We start from the raw sequence: 15,929 nt of genomic DNA, 5'->3' as shown, positions 1-15,929 counted from the left end.
AAAAAGGCATCCTATAGAATAAGAGCAAGTATTTGCATACCATATATAAGATAAGGTGTTAATATCCAAGATCCAAAAGGCACTCACAAAATCAACAAAAAGAAACCAATAACTCTAAAAAAGAGTGAAAATAGGAGAGCCAGAGATATCGTGCAGTGAGTAGGGCACTTGGCTCCCATGTAGATGACCTAGATTGGGTCCAGGTTCCCAATATGTTTCCCTGAGCCCTGCCAGGAATGATCCCTGGACAAAGAGTTAGGATGCCTTTGAGCATCACAGCAGGTGGCTAAAAAACAAGACAAAATAAAGTGGGGGTGGGGGGGTGATTAAACAGATGTTTCCTGAAGACTAACATTGGCCCTAAGACATAGGACAAGTTCTTCATCTCCTTTATTAGGGAAATGCAAAATCAAATGTGGCTTCAGTGTCATATGATTGAGCCTGGGTGCACAGATCCTAGCCAAGGCACAACTCAATGTTTGCATTTTACTAATAATAAGAGATGCATCATCTCACTCTAGTGAGAATGGCATATACCAAAAGGACCACACCAACCCCCAAACAGTGTTTAGTGGAGATGTGGTGAAAAAGGAACCTTCATTCACTGTTAGTAGGAATGTAGTCTGATTCAACCTTTATGGAAAACAATATGGAGGCTTCTTAAAACACCTGGAGAGATAGTATAAGAGGTAAGGAGCTTGCCTTTCATGCACTAGAGACCAGTTCAATCCCTGGCACCACAAATGGACTGCTGAGAACCACCAGGAGTAGTTCCTGAGCACTGCTAGGTGAGGCCTAACAACTACCCCCCCAACAACAACAACAACAGCAACAACTAAGAATAGAGCTTCTGTGTATGATTCAGAAATCCCACTTCTTGGTATCTATCCCAAGAACCAGGAAACATAAAATCGAAAAGATGATAGCACACCCCTAATCACTGCACTGCTTAGTATAGTAACTAGGGTATGGGAAAAATCCAAATGTCCAGTGATAGATAAATGAATAGTGAAGTTGTAATACACACACTGGAATACTATGCAGTTGAAACAGAAGATGAAATCTTGTAGTTTGCTGCAACTTGGATGGAATTGGAGGTAACGTGTTAGTGAAATAAGTCAAAGGGAGAGGACAAATATGGGATTATATCATTCACCTGTGGTATACAGAGTCACTGTCACTGTCATCCTGTTGCTCATTGATTTTCTCGAGTGGGCACCAGTAATGTCTCCATTGTGAGACCTGTTGTTACTGTTTTTGGCATATTGAATACACCACAGGTAGCTTGCCAGGCCCTGATGTGCAGGCAAGATAGTCTTTGTAGCTTGCCAGGCTCTCTGAGAGGGGCAGAGGAATTAAACCTGGGTCAGTCACATGCAAAGCAAACACCCTACCTGCTGTGCTATTGCTCCAGCCCATACAGAGTAACAAAGCAAAGAAATAGAAATGAAAACTGCCCAACCCTTGGCACTGGATTTCAAAACTTAAATTACCAATCTGGGGTTTGAATGGATGGTGGGTAGGGGGAAGGGGAGGAATGAAAGTAACTTAGGGATACTGGTAGAGGCTATTAGGCAGCTTGGTGGTGCGGAGATATAACTGTACCCATGACCATGGACATTAACACACTATTATATAAACATGTTGCCTTAACTTCAACCACAATTTAAAAAAAGACCTTTTTACATTTCTGACAAATGACTCATAAATGATTAACTCTCTACACAGGCTGTGGCACGGGAACTGCTGGCTCAGAAAACCAAAGAGTATGAAGAAAGACCACTCTTCAGCTTGCTCCAAAGCTGGGCTGGGTCTATGGGCAACATGCTGAGAACCAGGTATGGAATTGCTCAGGCTGCCACTTTTTGTGGCCTCAGTGTCTTATGATTAAACCTGAGTGCATAGATCCTAGTCAAAGTACAAATCAATGTTCTGTTGGAAATTTTAGTAGTTGACATATAATAAAGCATAATGACATTAATATGCAATAATATATAATGGCATATAGTAACATATTCATTGTTAATATATTTCTATAAAATGCATAAAGTTAATATTCTTATAGCAAACCCCCAAGTTAAGAGTAAAGTGTGGCTAATTCTATTCCTTCTACTTGTATTCATTCTTTATTGCATGCGCACTGTTCCAAGCACTTTCAGGGCTTTACTGCAAAACCCAGTTAGGCACATGATTGTTGCCGTTTTGCAAATGGGGAACTGAGTCACAGGTTAAGTGTTTTACCCGAGGTTTCATGGTAATGAGGGGCATATTAGAATTAAACTAGATATCCTGGTATCAGGATCCCTTTGGTTGTTTTTAATGATTTTCAGTGTTGTCTCTAAACCTGATAAATATAGCATATTGTATGTGGTATTCTGTAGCTTCCTGTTTTCACTCAATATTTTGTTTCTAAGATCCATCCCAGTTGTTAAGTGTACTTAAAATTGTTTTCTTTTCTCGTAATGTATATGCCCAATGTACTTATTCTTGTTGATTTCCAGTATCAGTGAATATTTGTTTTTTAATATTTTGCATAAAACTTATGAACAATCATATATATGATTTCTGAGCTCCTACTGGTTTTCAAGTTTAGTTGCCATGACTCAGAGTGAGAAGCAAATTTTACATCATCTCATACACCCACACATCTCTAGTCTCACTCTTCAACCTCCAATGGGTATAACCGATGCAAACATTTCAAGGAACAGTGTTCATCTTAGATGTAAGATAGCATTATTACTCATGAATCTCATGCTTTAAAATCTATTTAAAAATAGTGATCTCAGTCCTTTCAACTTATTCACCAGTGATTCCCAATTTCTTATTGGAAAAGCATGTTTTCATGAGTATATGTGCCTGTGAATGAAATTTCTGGATTGTGGGAATGTGGCAGTGTTCAACTTTGCAAGACCATCTCTGTGATTTCATAAAGTACGGGTGCGGCAACGCCGTGACACATGCATTTGGTGAGAGCTGCTTCCAGTCTTCCCCAGGAGAGAGAGAGAGAGAGAGAGAGAGAGAGAGAGAGAGAGAGAGAGAGAGAGAGAGAGAGAGAGAAAGAGAGAGAGACTACAGACTGATGGTGATAATGGTCCATTTAATGCAGAGCTGCTAGCATGCACATAGAACATCTGAGGGGGCTTGAGGTAGGGACATAGGTGTGATTGATCATTGCATAGGTAAGACATCTGGAAGTTTACAAAGATCATTTACATAGATCAAACATAGGAAATTCTCTTTGGGGGAGATTAATGCAAGGAGACACTCTGTCTCCCAGGGACATCTATAATGCTTTTTCTGTTTCCCTCTAGTTGTATATGTTATCGGTACTTGCAGTCCTTTGGGTAGACACAGTAAGAGACAAAGATCTCAACTCTTCTTTGGGCTCTGAGAGCAAGCAAGGCTTTTAACACTTAGTTCTCTAGGTTCTGAGAGCAAGCTAGGCTTTTACCGTAAATCCCAGACTAAGTCCTCAGGCCAATTCAGCTTATCCTTCCCCATGGGGGTCTTGTCTCTTAAGGTGTAACAGCTTTCATCAAGACCATGCATTTATGCTTTCTAGATTGTCCCATCTTGACATCTGCACCTGTATGTTAATTGCAGCACCGTTCACTATAGCCAGAATCTGGAAACAACCTGATTGCTTGAGAACAGATGACTGGTTAAAAAAAAAATTGGTACATCTACACAATGGAATACTATGCAGATGTTAGGAAAGATGAAGTCATAAAATTGCTTCTAAAGGCATGGAGGGTATCATACTTAGTGAAATGAGTCAGAAAGAGAGGGACAGACATAGAATGACTGCACTCATTATTCATTAGAAAACATCTCAAAAAAGTGCAAAAAAGTGAGAGGATAGGATTTTTTTTCTATAGGAATAACATGAAATTAAGAAGTGTGTAATCTGTGCTTCTCTAGCTCTTTTTTTCCTTACTACTGCTCAGGCTCTTATTTATTTAAGCTGTGGTCTGTCTTTGAGCTTGAAAACATAAACTCCGCATTCTAGGGCTCAAGTCTCATACTTGGATGTTTTAATTTATCCTGGCATGTCTCACCGCATCAGTGCATCTTTTAAAATTGTCTAATCTGGAGTAGTACGGATGGCTTTCCTCCCAATTTACTTTGTAGAAAATGTACTGACACATAAGGAGTTGAAAGAATCGCACAATCTCCATAAGAATACATTACATCCATTCAGGAAACCTGTTCCCAAGTTTGCTGCAAATCATATGCTCTTTTATTTCCTTTCCAGACAGCCAAAAAGAGATTGCTTCCATCATTTTGAAAACATAACAGACTCTCACTCGTATACAAATCTATAGTTCCAGCAAATCTTCCAGTGTAGACTTGAGATATGCCAAAGGCAGCATTCTCATGGTAAATATTTGGATAGTTCCAGTCCATTTAATTAATTTTTGTCATAATTATTAACCTCAAAAACAATACACATCTCTTTTCCACTAATTTAGTTTATATGTTACTGTTTCAATAAGTCTTTGTTTCTCTACTTAAGTCCAAAATCTTTACTTTGATTTTTATGTTAACAAAGCCTTCGTCATCTAGTACCAATATAGAAATATGTACATGTGGTATCCTGGGCACTCCTGTAGACACTGGTGATAAATTAGAGACCATGGTTTCTCAGCATTCGTGGAGCATATATTTCTTAGAGCAATTAAATGGCATTCATATTAGCATCCCTCATGAGAGGTATTCAAGATGGGTGCAGACATGAAGAAAGAAGACTGAAAATGTTCCTACCCTCCAAAATTTTCCCCCAAGAAGGCAGCTGTTTCTTCAGTAACAAAAAGCTACCTCCTCTCATTTGAACTTTAGGAAGAATGCATAGTAGCACTGAAAAAAAATCTTGAGACTAGATGATGAGGGGAGGACTCAGCAGAGAGGGAACCTAACGGGCAAGTGCTTTTGCAAAGAGACTGAACTATGTGCAGACACCCTAATTCTGCAAATCTACCTCGTGAGTGCTGCCTCTTGCCCTCCCCAGGGGGCTGCCTCTAAAGCTCTACCTCCTCCTCAGTCCATATTCCCCTACGAGGCTGTGGGCATTGAGGAAAGTCAAGACACTGCGTCTACTTGAGTCCTTGCCCTCCTGTATTATGAGCACGTTCAAGTATTCATCAAATTTAAAAGAATTTATGAGCATTCATGTGCCCACCACCTTGATTCTACTTTTAGAAATTTATTGCATCTAAATAGCCCAGCGGGTAGGATGTTTGCCTTGCATGGGGCCGGTCCGGGTTCAATTCCTCTGCCCCTCTTGGAGAGCCCGGCAAGCTACAGAGAGTATCTCGCCCACATGACAGAGCGTGGCAAGATACTTGTGACATATTCGATATGCCAAAAACAGTAACAACAAGTCTCACAATGGAGACATTACTAGTGCCTGCTCGAACAAATCGATGAGAAACGGGATGACAGTGACAGTGACAGTGATTTGTGTCATACACACAGAGGTTATATGCGAAATATGACCTACTATACCCTGTGCTTGCTTACACCCATTTCACTGTGCTCTGAAACTTCTCTTTATTAAATACTAGTGACCTCTCAGACAAAACCCAATTTTGACTATGGTCTGTGGTCTGTGACCTCCCTCTGGTCTGCAGGTTACTGAATGTTATTGGGTCTCACTTTCTCAAACCTGAGAAATATATGTTGGATTATAATAGTATTTGATTATAGAGTTATTGAGCATATTTAAGAATCCATAAATATTTAGCACAGCTTTTGAATTTATTATTTATTGATAAATTCTTTGTGAAATTATTATATCATTATCAATTATTGTTGAGTTGTTAGAATAAGTGATCATAGCATTAATAACTTATCACTTATTTTGAACGAGCCTCACATATGAAGGAACCATCAGAGAAACCCTAGTGTGTGGGACCGGGGGCTGAGACCTCCAAGCCTGCTCAGATCGGGCCTGGGCCTCCTCCACCCAATTCTCCATTTTCCAATAGCTAGGCAGTCACACCCAGAAACTGCCCCCAGTGCTATGTAATCCACCAATGGCCAACATCCAGAGACTATAAAACCAAGCTCCCGGCCAAAACCAAGCTTTGAGGCCGCAAGATATCTTATAGCTTAGTTCTTCCTCTGGGGAAACTTGGAAAGCTACCAAGAGTTTCCTGCCCACATGGGAGAGCCTTGCAAACTCCCCACATCATATTCATATGCCAAAACCAGTAACAGTGATCAGTCTCTTTCCCCTGACCCTGAAAGATCCTTCAATGTGACACCATTGGAAAGGACATGTAAAGAGAAGCTTCTAAAATCTCAGGGCTAGGAAGAATGGAGATGTTACTGAGACCGTTCGAGAAATTCAACGATCAATGGGATGATGATAATGATGATGATGTTAAAATAAACCTACTTGAAAAATCTGCATAACTGTTAATGAATTAAGTGATGTAAACAATAAATAAAATTTATAAATATAATAGTAAGTAGAAAAAAATAAAAAAAATCAATTATGGGACCAGAGAGATAATACTGGGCAGAGCAGGTAGAGTATTTGCCTTGCATGCCGCTGACCCAGGTTTAATCCCTGGCATCCCATATGTTCCCCTGAGCACCACCAGGAGTAATTCATGAGCACAGAGCCAGGAGTAACCCATTAGCACTGCCAATATGGTCCAAAACCAAAAAAAACCCCAAACCCCAATTATTTTTTATACCATAAAGAGCCAATTTATAAGCTACACAGGCGGGGTGGGGGTTGGGGGCTGGAGGGGTGGGGGGAGGTATACTGTGATTCTTGGTGGTGGTATATGTGCACTGGTGAAGGGATGGGTGTTCGAGCATTGTATTATTGAGACTTAAGCCTGAAAGCTTTGTAACTTTCCACATGGTAATTCAATAAAAAAAAATTAAGAAAGAGCCAAATTTTTATGCCATAAAGAGTATGATAAGCCAAACATTCACCAAAAAAAAAGTTGAAAAGATGCTTGACTAAAGCAGTTGCTTGATTTTGAGTTTTTATTTAAGATATAAACCCTTATCTGTTTCTTCCTAATGAAATTCTTTAATGAGAACAAGCAATAATAATAGTGACTGTTTCTTCTTTCAGTTTCCTGGCATTCAATGTGGACACCGTGGGCAATCTCACCTTTCTGTTGAAAGCAGTGAACTTTCGTGAAACGGTTCTTCAGCGGGGTTTGATGGCCAGGATTTACTATAAGGTAAATGCATGTTGTGTGATACTTTCCTTTTTGGCATGTATTTAAGACATGCTCTTACTGGTGAATGGTGAACTATATGTTGTTAAGGATGAGTCAGCTCAATCACAAGCTTCTGGGAATGGTGGAAATTCCTGCAGGCCATTTTGCATGACAGCTTTGCTGACTTTGAAGTCCAAGTTGCTACGGTTAATTCTTTTGTGTAGTATTTTAAAATTCCACCCACACATATCATTTGGTTTCTATTGGATTGATGAACGGAGATGTATGTTGAGAATATATTGTTCCCCAGTGGTGGCTGGGAGGCAATGCATTGGAGATTAGCCTGAGATACATTCCATTTCCTATCAAAATACCAATGACGCTGAAAACTCATTAACCTTTATATCAGCACTGAGAGAAATTTAGAAGGAATTTCCACCTAGTCCAGTGCCAGTGAAGTTGTTTGGAGAATACCCACCCCAGAATGACCTCTTTAAATCCTAATTCAGAATAGCCAATAAGACCCCCATACCTCACCCAAAGCTTTACTCATTTCACCTCTGTACACAATTAGGACCTCTGAATTGCTGTAACCTGAAATCAGACCTCTCATCTCCTTTATGGGAATAAAATTCTTTTTAAAAAAATTTTTATTGAATCACCGTCAGATAGTTACAAGCTTTCATGTTTGGGTTACAATCACACAGTGATCAAGCACCCATCCCTCCACCAGTGCACATTCCCCACAACCAATATCCCTGGTGTGCCCCACTTTTCCCAACCTCCCCTGCCACCATGGCAGACAATATTCCCCATACTCTCTGCTTTTGGGCATTATAGCTTGCAACACAGACACTGAGAGGTCATCATGGTTGTTCTATTCTCTACTTCGTCACACATCTCCCATCCTGACTGATTCCTCCAGCCATCATTTTCTTAGTGATCCCTTCTCTATCCTATCTTCCTCTCCCCTCCGCTCATGAAGCAGGCTTCCAGCGATGGGGCAATCCTCCTGGCCCTTGTATCTCCTGTCCTTGGGTGTCAGCTTCATGTGATGTTATTCTATACTCCACAAATGAGTGCAGTCCTTCTATGTCTGTCCCTCTCTTTCTGACTCATTTCACTTAGAATAAAATTCTGAGAGGGCGAGAAATGGATCATTCATAGCTTTCTTTGAATCTGTTTATATAGATTCAAAAGAGCATGTTCCCAACACAACAAAGAGTGGGTAGAATGTAGAGGATAAGTGGTATTTAGCTATGGATATTCTGCTAAGGAATGCTTTAGAGACAGAAGTGCCCTGGGAAGAGAAAACCGTTAAGATCTACTCTGAAGGGCTAAAGCTGTGGCTGATTACTTCTGGGACCTGAGGTAAGGTTATGCAAATCAATCCAGCCCTAAGGTATAGATCTGAGATGTAGCCCTTCTGGAACTCATGAGCACATCTGGGTGGGTGAAGTCACTCCACATAACATACCCTCTAGAGGGGAGACTACTAAAAGTGTGAAATCCAAGGCAAAAATATTATCCTTTTGCTGAAGAGCAGAATTAAACGTGAATAAAATGCAATCTATGAACTAGTCATCCAAGACTACAGAAAAAAAAAAGAAAGATAAAACAGTAAAAGATGAGCACAGATATGGAGTGAATAAAAACTTTAGGAATTGAACCTACAGATAAACTATACTCTTGAAAATTCTGCATCAGGATCAAAAATTATAATCATAGACATAATAGAAAAACCATTTTTCTTAATGTGAAAAATTGGCATCTTTTTCTTTAATTTTGGGGCCACAAAACCCAGCTATAGTCAGGGCTTAAAAATTAACATTTTTTTGGCAAAAAAATACACTGTGTTGATCATAGCTTGCAAACCTAGAGTAAAGAGCAACCGTCATCATCATCACTGTCATCACTGTCATCCCGTTGTTCATCGATTTACTCGAGTGGACACCAGTAACGTCTCCATTTGTCATAAGCAACTAGAAATAATAGTTTTTCAACAAAAAGAAAAAATAGACTGGCCTTCAGTCTTTATTGCCCAGTTTGCATAGAGTAATATATTGTACTCTACATTACTTTGTTACTCTATATTGTAGTATTATATTGTAGAGTAATAGAGTCTCACCTAAGGCTGAACTCTGATCTATGCATACTGCTCCATACTAAATTTAATTCAAGAATTCCGGTAGTAAAAAGATATTTTAAGATGACCAAGAATCAGGTACATTGTGGCTTTCCTTACAAACACTTTAAAGACCTAAGCCAGGATGAACACTGCTGGGTATGACCCTGGTTGCTTGCACAAACTGGGCTATAATCAGGAGTGACAGGAGACCCCTGAGCTCTCTTATCCATGCTTGGAAGTGCTCCCCACCCCCAACAAATTATTTATAGAACCATTCTATAGGTCAATTAAAAAATCAAAGGTAGTAACTCAAAATATGCTACAAAAGGATTGATGGAAGCCGAGCAGTCAGTATATGGTTTCCTAAAATAGTTACTGCTAAATATAAAAGCTAAATACATTATTTGAAAGAAACATAACTTAAAGCAAAACTTAATTGGTTTATAATATATTGTGTTTGTAGTATTTTTTAAGGTAAGATCAAAGCTAAAGTCAAGTAAAAACCATGCTTAATTTTTTACTTTAATTGCAGGGTAGACCCATGACATTGTTTGGTCTGACTTTGATCATTGGAGAAACATAGGTTAAAATATATGGTTCACTAAATTGCAAGTCAACACGAGTACTAAACACAGGATGCTAGTTTTCCAAATCACTACAGAAGACAAAACAAAGGAGATAAACAGGTCCAGATGTTGGCATAATCAGACTCAGAGCAGATCAGAAGGCCTGTTGCTGGGGCCTGAAGTCTCCAGCAAACTTCCCTCAGCTCTGCCTGCACTATGGCAGTGGATGCTGGGGTTTTTGGCTTCAGAAATTTTCCGAGATTCAGCCTAAAATCTTTTTTCCTGGTCCTTGTGTAAAGCCCTGTTGTTTGTGTTTAATTCAGTGTACAAGTCCACCCTCTCTGGAAAACTTAGTAAGTTCATTTTATTTGATTTTTTCTAGTTTGCTTTAGTTGTTTATATTCTACATGTGAATAAAACTATCTGGTAATTGCCTTCCTTATTTTATTTAGCATAATTACCTTGAGTTCCATCCATTTTGTCCCCGAAGGCATGATTTCATCTTTTTAAATGGCAGAGTAGTTTTCCACTGACTATATGTACCATAGTTTCTTTCTCTCTCTTTTCTTAAAGCAAATTTTTTAATTTTTGCACCAGGATTTACAGATGTGTCCATAATAGTTTCAGGCATATAGTGTTCCCACATCAATCCCACCACCAGTGTCAACTTCCCTCCACGAGTGTCCCCAGATTCCTTCCTGTGCCCCAGCCTAACTCCTTAACAGGCACATTTTTGAATTTAATTTTTGTAAACTCAAAAATGTGCTACAGTTTCTTTCTCCAGTCATCTGTTGATGGGCTTCCACTTTGATTTTGTGTTCTGGCTATTGATTTGCACACATGATTGTGCAAGTATCTTTTCAAATTAGTACAGGTGGTGTTGCTGGATCTTATGAAGTTTTTATTTTTGTTTTTTAAAGAAATAATATTATAGTTTATTAAGAACATTATTTCCATTTAAGTATATAAGAATGTATCTTTACATATCAAAGATACCTTTCCAAGGTATCTTTCCATGATCACACAATATTTGATGCTTTGGGTTTTTATGCATTACCATAAATAAAATTCTTTTTTTAATTTTTAATTTTTATTAGAGAATTATGTGATGTACAGTTACAAATTTATGAACTTTTATGTTTGCATTTCACTCATACAGTGATCATTTACCCATCCCTCCACCAGTGCCCATTCACCTCCACCAATGATCCCAGTATCCCTCTCACCACCCCCACCCCATCCCCCACCCTCCTACCCTGCCTCTTTGGCAGGGCATTCCCTTTTGTTCTCTCTCCTTTTGGGTGTTGTAGTTTGATATAGAGGTATTGAGTGGCCTTCATGTTCGGTTTATAGTCTACTTTCGGCACACATCTTTCAACCCGAATGGGTCCTCCCAACATCCTCTACTTGGTGTCCCCTTCTCTATCTGAGCCCCAGCATGTAAAGGGCCATATTTCTTTACACCCATTTTTCTAACATTTCGTTTCTCTGAGTATTTTACTATCTCTTCAGCTTTTGATCTCTCTTCACCTTTTCATATTTTTACTGTATGGACATTACAAAACAGGTCCACTGCAAAGTATCTAGGTCTAATTTTACTTTCTTCATGACATAGGATGATCAAAAGTACTTATTAAATATTTGGGAATAATTTCTGCTCATATTATTTCTTTTCCATAAAACACACTACACAGATGTATTGATTTTCTAATTTGGGGCCCAGAGAAAATCCTGACATGCAAGTGTTTTATGAATATAGAAGAAATTAGATGTGAGGTGTGGTGAAGAGATATAAGCAATTATCTTAGGCCATTCTCAACTTCTGTTTCCATGTCTATAAATTAAAGATTATTATATAAATTAAAGAGATTATAATATGAACTTTTTGCAAAGATGGAGGATAGAATATCTTTTTAATTATTTTTAAATATAGGAGTACTGCTAATTATTCAGCCATTGATTAAGTTGATTGACGTGGGCATGAACTCCACATTACTTTTTAAAAAAATTTTTTTAGTTGAATACCCATGAGCTAGACAATTACAAAGCTGTTCATAATTGAGTTTCAGTCATACAATGTTCCATCACCTGTCCTTTCACCAGTGTACATTTCCCATCACCAATGTCTCCTGTTTCCTTCCTACCATCCCCCAACACCCAATCCCCCACACCCAAACTCCTTCTATGGGAGCCACTTTCCTTCTTGCTCTCTCTCTCTCCTTTTCCTTTACTGCATTATGGTTTGCAATATAGGTACTAAGAAGTCATTGTGTTTGTTGAGGGCATTCAGTATTTTTATGAGGACAGTAAGGCTGGAGGAGCTTTTTAACTGAGTGGCAGCTTTGGGGTATTGATGTGACTGTCGAGGCTTCCAGAAATACAGGGAGGAGGGTGGAGGTAGCCCATCCCAACACCAAGAATGCCTGGAGATTTCATTCACAAAACCCACATACCAGAATTTTCGACAGATTGTGTCTCAGTGAGATCTGTCCTGAGATGGTGGAGTCAGCCAGGGGTATGGCAGTGATTTTGGATTATGGAAGGAAGCAGTTGCCAGGGGTTCTATATGGGCAGACTCCAGACTGACCTGCCCCCCTCCAACCTACCTCAGCCTCTTCAGCCATGCATGGGTTCGACATTTCTTGCGGCTTTTTATCTCTTTTGAAATTTATTTATGGGTCTCTTAAATAAGGCTGATAAATGAGCTTGTATAGCTGAGCCAGCGGTGATTTGTGGGCATGGCTCCCACAAATCTAACTTTTGGCCATTTAATTTCTTGGTAAACTTGGTCCCAAGTTGTTGAGGTCTGACCAAAGGCAGAGTGGCAATTTTGGGGTATCTGGAAGTCTGAAGGCACCATCAGGTTGCTGATGCATTTGCCCCACAGGTACAGGTTAATCTGCCAGCAGCACCATACTTCCTTAGAATATCTTTTTTAAAGGCATTTTAAAAAATTATGAACCTTAATCTTATGTTAATTATCTTAGTTGTTGCTATGAGTTAATCAATTCAATTAAATATGCATTGGACAGTGTGGGTTTCTAGAACTAAGCATGGAAAGACTGCAAGATTTTTAAGATAAATTTCTGCCTTTGGTGAAGTCATTTGTTTTCATTCAAGGTAAAAATGAAATAAGTGATGAATTAAAATAAAACCTGCAAAGTTAGAGGAAAGAATATTTACTTCTTCTACATTGTAATTGTAGTTTTGGCTCAGCTAGTTACATGTGTTGGCTTATAGGCACCTACATTAATTTGAAGTATGAAATAAGATGACTCTTTAGCAACTTGGACATCTGACCCGAAGGAAGTCTGGACAATAGTCTTTGGGCAGTGTCCAAAGGAGGGTTATTTCATCTAGAATGCCAAGATCTTAAAAATAACCATGTGATTTGGTTCAGAATATTTAGCCCTCCCCCCCAAAAAAGGCAAAAAACCATGAGTGGTTTTTAGAAATCTGCTTTTATTCAACAGTAAAGAACATTTACTAATGTTCTTTACTGTTCTTCACATACAGGTTTTATATTAGAGAAGCTTGACCAACCTTGACAGCTCATTAGACAGATAGTCTGCCTACCCCAGAGCGAGTGCTGAGAGCCACAGTTCACTGTGTGAACTGGAGAGTTGGGTCTACTAAGTCCTTAGGAAAGAACAAGCCTTTCTATTATTTGTTAATGACTTCCCTGACTCGTTTGTGGCTAGAATCTGACTCCCATTTGGCCCTCTAGTGTCCTAGTGGCCAGAGACGGAGCCCAGGTCCAGAGCTTCCCTTGAAAGTTCTTCGTTTTCCAGTAGATGCAAGGGCCAGGAGGATTGCCCCATAGCTGGAAGCCTGCTTCATGAGTGGAGGGGAGAAGGCAGATGGAATAGAGAAGGGATCATTAAGAAAATGATGGCTGGAGGAACCAGTTGGAATGGGAGAGGCATGCCAAAAGTAGATAATGGACCAAACATGATGACCTCTCAGTGTCTGTGTTGCAAGCCATAATGCCCAAAAGTAGAGAGAGATTATGGGGAATATTGTCTGCCATGGAGGCAGGGGGAGGGTGGGAAAGGGGGGTACACCGGGGATATTGGTGGTGGGGAATGTACACTGGTGGAGGGATGGGTGTTTGATCATTGTGACCCAAACATGAAAGCTTGTAACTATCTCACGGTGATTCAATAAAAATAAATAAATAAAAGTAATAATAATAAATAATCATAAAAAATAAAGTTCTCCGTTTTCCCAAAATTATATTGCTAGCATTGTTCATCTAAGGCTGCGAAGAAGCACACAAATAACAAACAATGGCTTGTCAATGTTCAAACAGGAATGATTCTGTTATGATTTTTGTCTTGCTATGGAGAAAAATCTAGGCAGAAACATAGTTTCTGTAATCAATCAACAAATGACTTGTTTCAATTGTGCCAGCAAGATTGGGCTGGTGGAGGGCTGAGAACACAGAGAGTCTCCATCCCGTTTGACCGTTCTGGTTAACCAAGGCTGATACATGTTTTCTTTCTCCACACCTGTCACTTTCTTGCACAGCAGTGGTTCCCCTTCTCCCAGGTTTGTAAGAATCACCTGGAAAATAGTGATATAAAAACTGGATTCATGGCAGCACAAGACTGAATGAAGGGAAAAGGGAAGCAGTTTGCAAATGAACAGTATGAACCATCCTCAAATCCAGGGGCATGTAGCTAACTGAAAGCAGCTGCTATCCTAAGAACTCTATTATTTTTACCTTTTCACAGTTTGAGATTTGTCTGAATAAGACTTGTTGGAAGCTGGAAATAAGGCTCTCAGAAGTTTAAATTTTTACACCTCTTACATTTAGAAAAATTACTGTCACGTATAGTTTTTATTACGGTCAGCTCTTACTTTACCATGTAAGAGTGTAATCATGCCATAGTACTTCTATAAAGGCTTTATAATGCCGGTTATGCTCTTATCATTTTAGACTTATGTTATCTTTGCTGAGGTCATTGTGGGAGGATGGACTCTTATCTGACTTCCTGTCCACGGAAAATGGGAGCTGTTCCTGTCAACAGTTGGACAGCAGACATGTCACCATCCGTAGCTCTGTAAGGAAGGGTTCTTCATGGGCTTTGGTGAGGGGGTGCTTGGAGAGGCAACAAACAGTAGAAAATGCCATAATTACTGAATCCAGAAGGAGAAAACCCAGTGCTGATTTGCTTGAAGTTCCCAGAGTTTGAGGGTGAGGACTAGGGGGAAAGAAAGGAACCACAGCTGGGGTGTGTTAAGTCCATTTTTAAAAAGCCGATTGGTGGTGTGAACTATAGATTTTGGATTTAAAAATCTCGTGGCAGAGAAATTACCAAGAGCTTGGTTCCGGACACAAACCATCAAAGACAGGAAGCAGCATTAGAAACCCAATTTCCTGTGTTCATGGCTGGTCTTGATCTTTCTGCCTCTTCTTGCTTCGATAGTCCAGCTGGGATGGGAAGATGGGAAATAAAAAAGACAAGACTGTTGTGATAGATGGGTCTGTGTGACGTTAGAACATGGGCACTGCTGCGTAAAGACTACCTCATCCTATCTGAGACTCTCTTCCCTACTGCCGCTTTGAATTCGTTCCCACTCTTCAACGAGAGAGAAAGCTTAACAGCTCACAACTCCAGCGAGAAGGGAAAGGTGAGCATTGGGCACATCCCAGTACATGGTAGCTGAGGCAAGGGTGGGCAGCAACACGCAGAGAGCCTGCAGAGACACGGGAAAATGCAAGCATGACTGTGCCAGTCACTCAGATATACAGAGCTGTCAGGACACCTGAGCTCAGCTCATCCCTCATTGTTCACAGTTAGTTATGAGAAACATTTCCATTTGGTGATAATTCCCTCTCACTTGTTCCCTTCCTCACCCTTTGATACCCAGGAGAATATTAGGAAACACGTTTACTCTTTGCTTACCTAAAATCCTTAAAAAAATTTATTCACCATGATTTATAACATTGTTGACAATAGAGTTCTAGGTACACAGTGTTTCAATACCAGTTTCACCCCAGTGTCAATGTCCCTCCACTAATGTCCAAAAACTGCCTCTCAG

General features: G+C 39.7%; 1 protein-coding gene across 1 annotated transcript in view; it reads left to right on the top strand.

Moving 5' to 3' along the window:
- ACOXL (acyl-CoA oxidase like) overlaps positions 1 to 15,929 on the top strand; it is a 355,676-nt gene that overhangs the window by 253,251 nt on the left and 86,496 nt on the right. The window contains exons 14-15 of the mRNA XM_055123333.1: positions 1,729 to 1,838; positions 7,097 to 7,208. Coding sequence (XP_054979308.1) covers positions 1,729 to 1,838; positions 7,097 to 7,208 — 222 coding nt within the window. The remainder of the gene's footprint in view (positions 1 to 1,728; positions 1,839 to 7,096; positions 7,209 to 15,929) is intronic.

The sequence above is a fragment of the Sorex araneus genome, chromosome X (genome assembly GCF_027595985.1).
Source record: "Sorex araneus isolate mSorAra2 chromosome X, mSorAra2.pri, whole genome shotgun sequence".
NCBI lineage: Eukaryota > Metazoa > Chordata > Mammalia > Eulipotyphla > Soricidae > Sorex > Sorex araneus.
The sequence above is the reverse complement of the archived record's forward strand: the minus strand, read 5'-3'. Positions and strand labels throughout refer to the sequence as shown.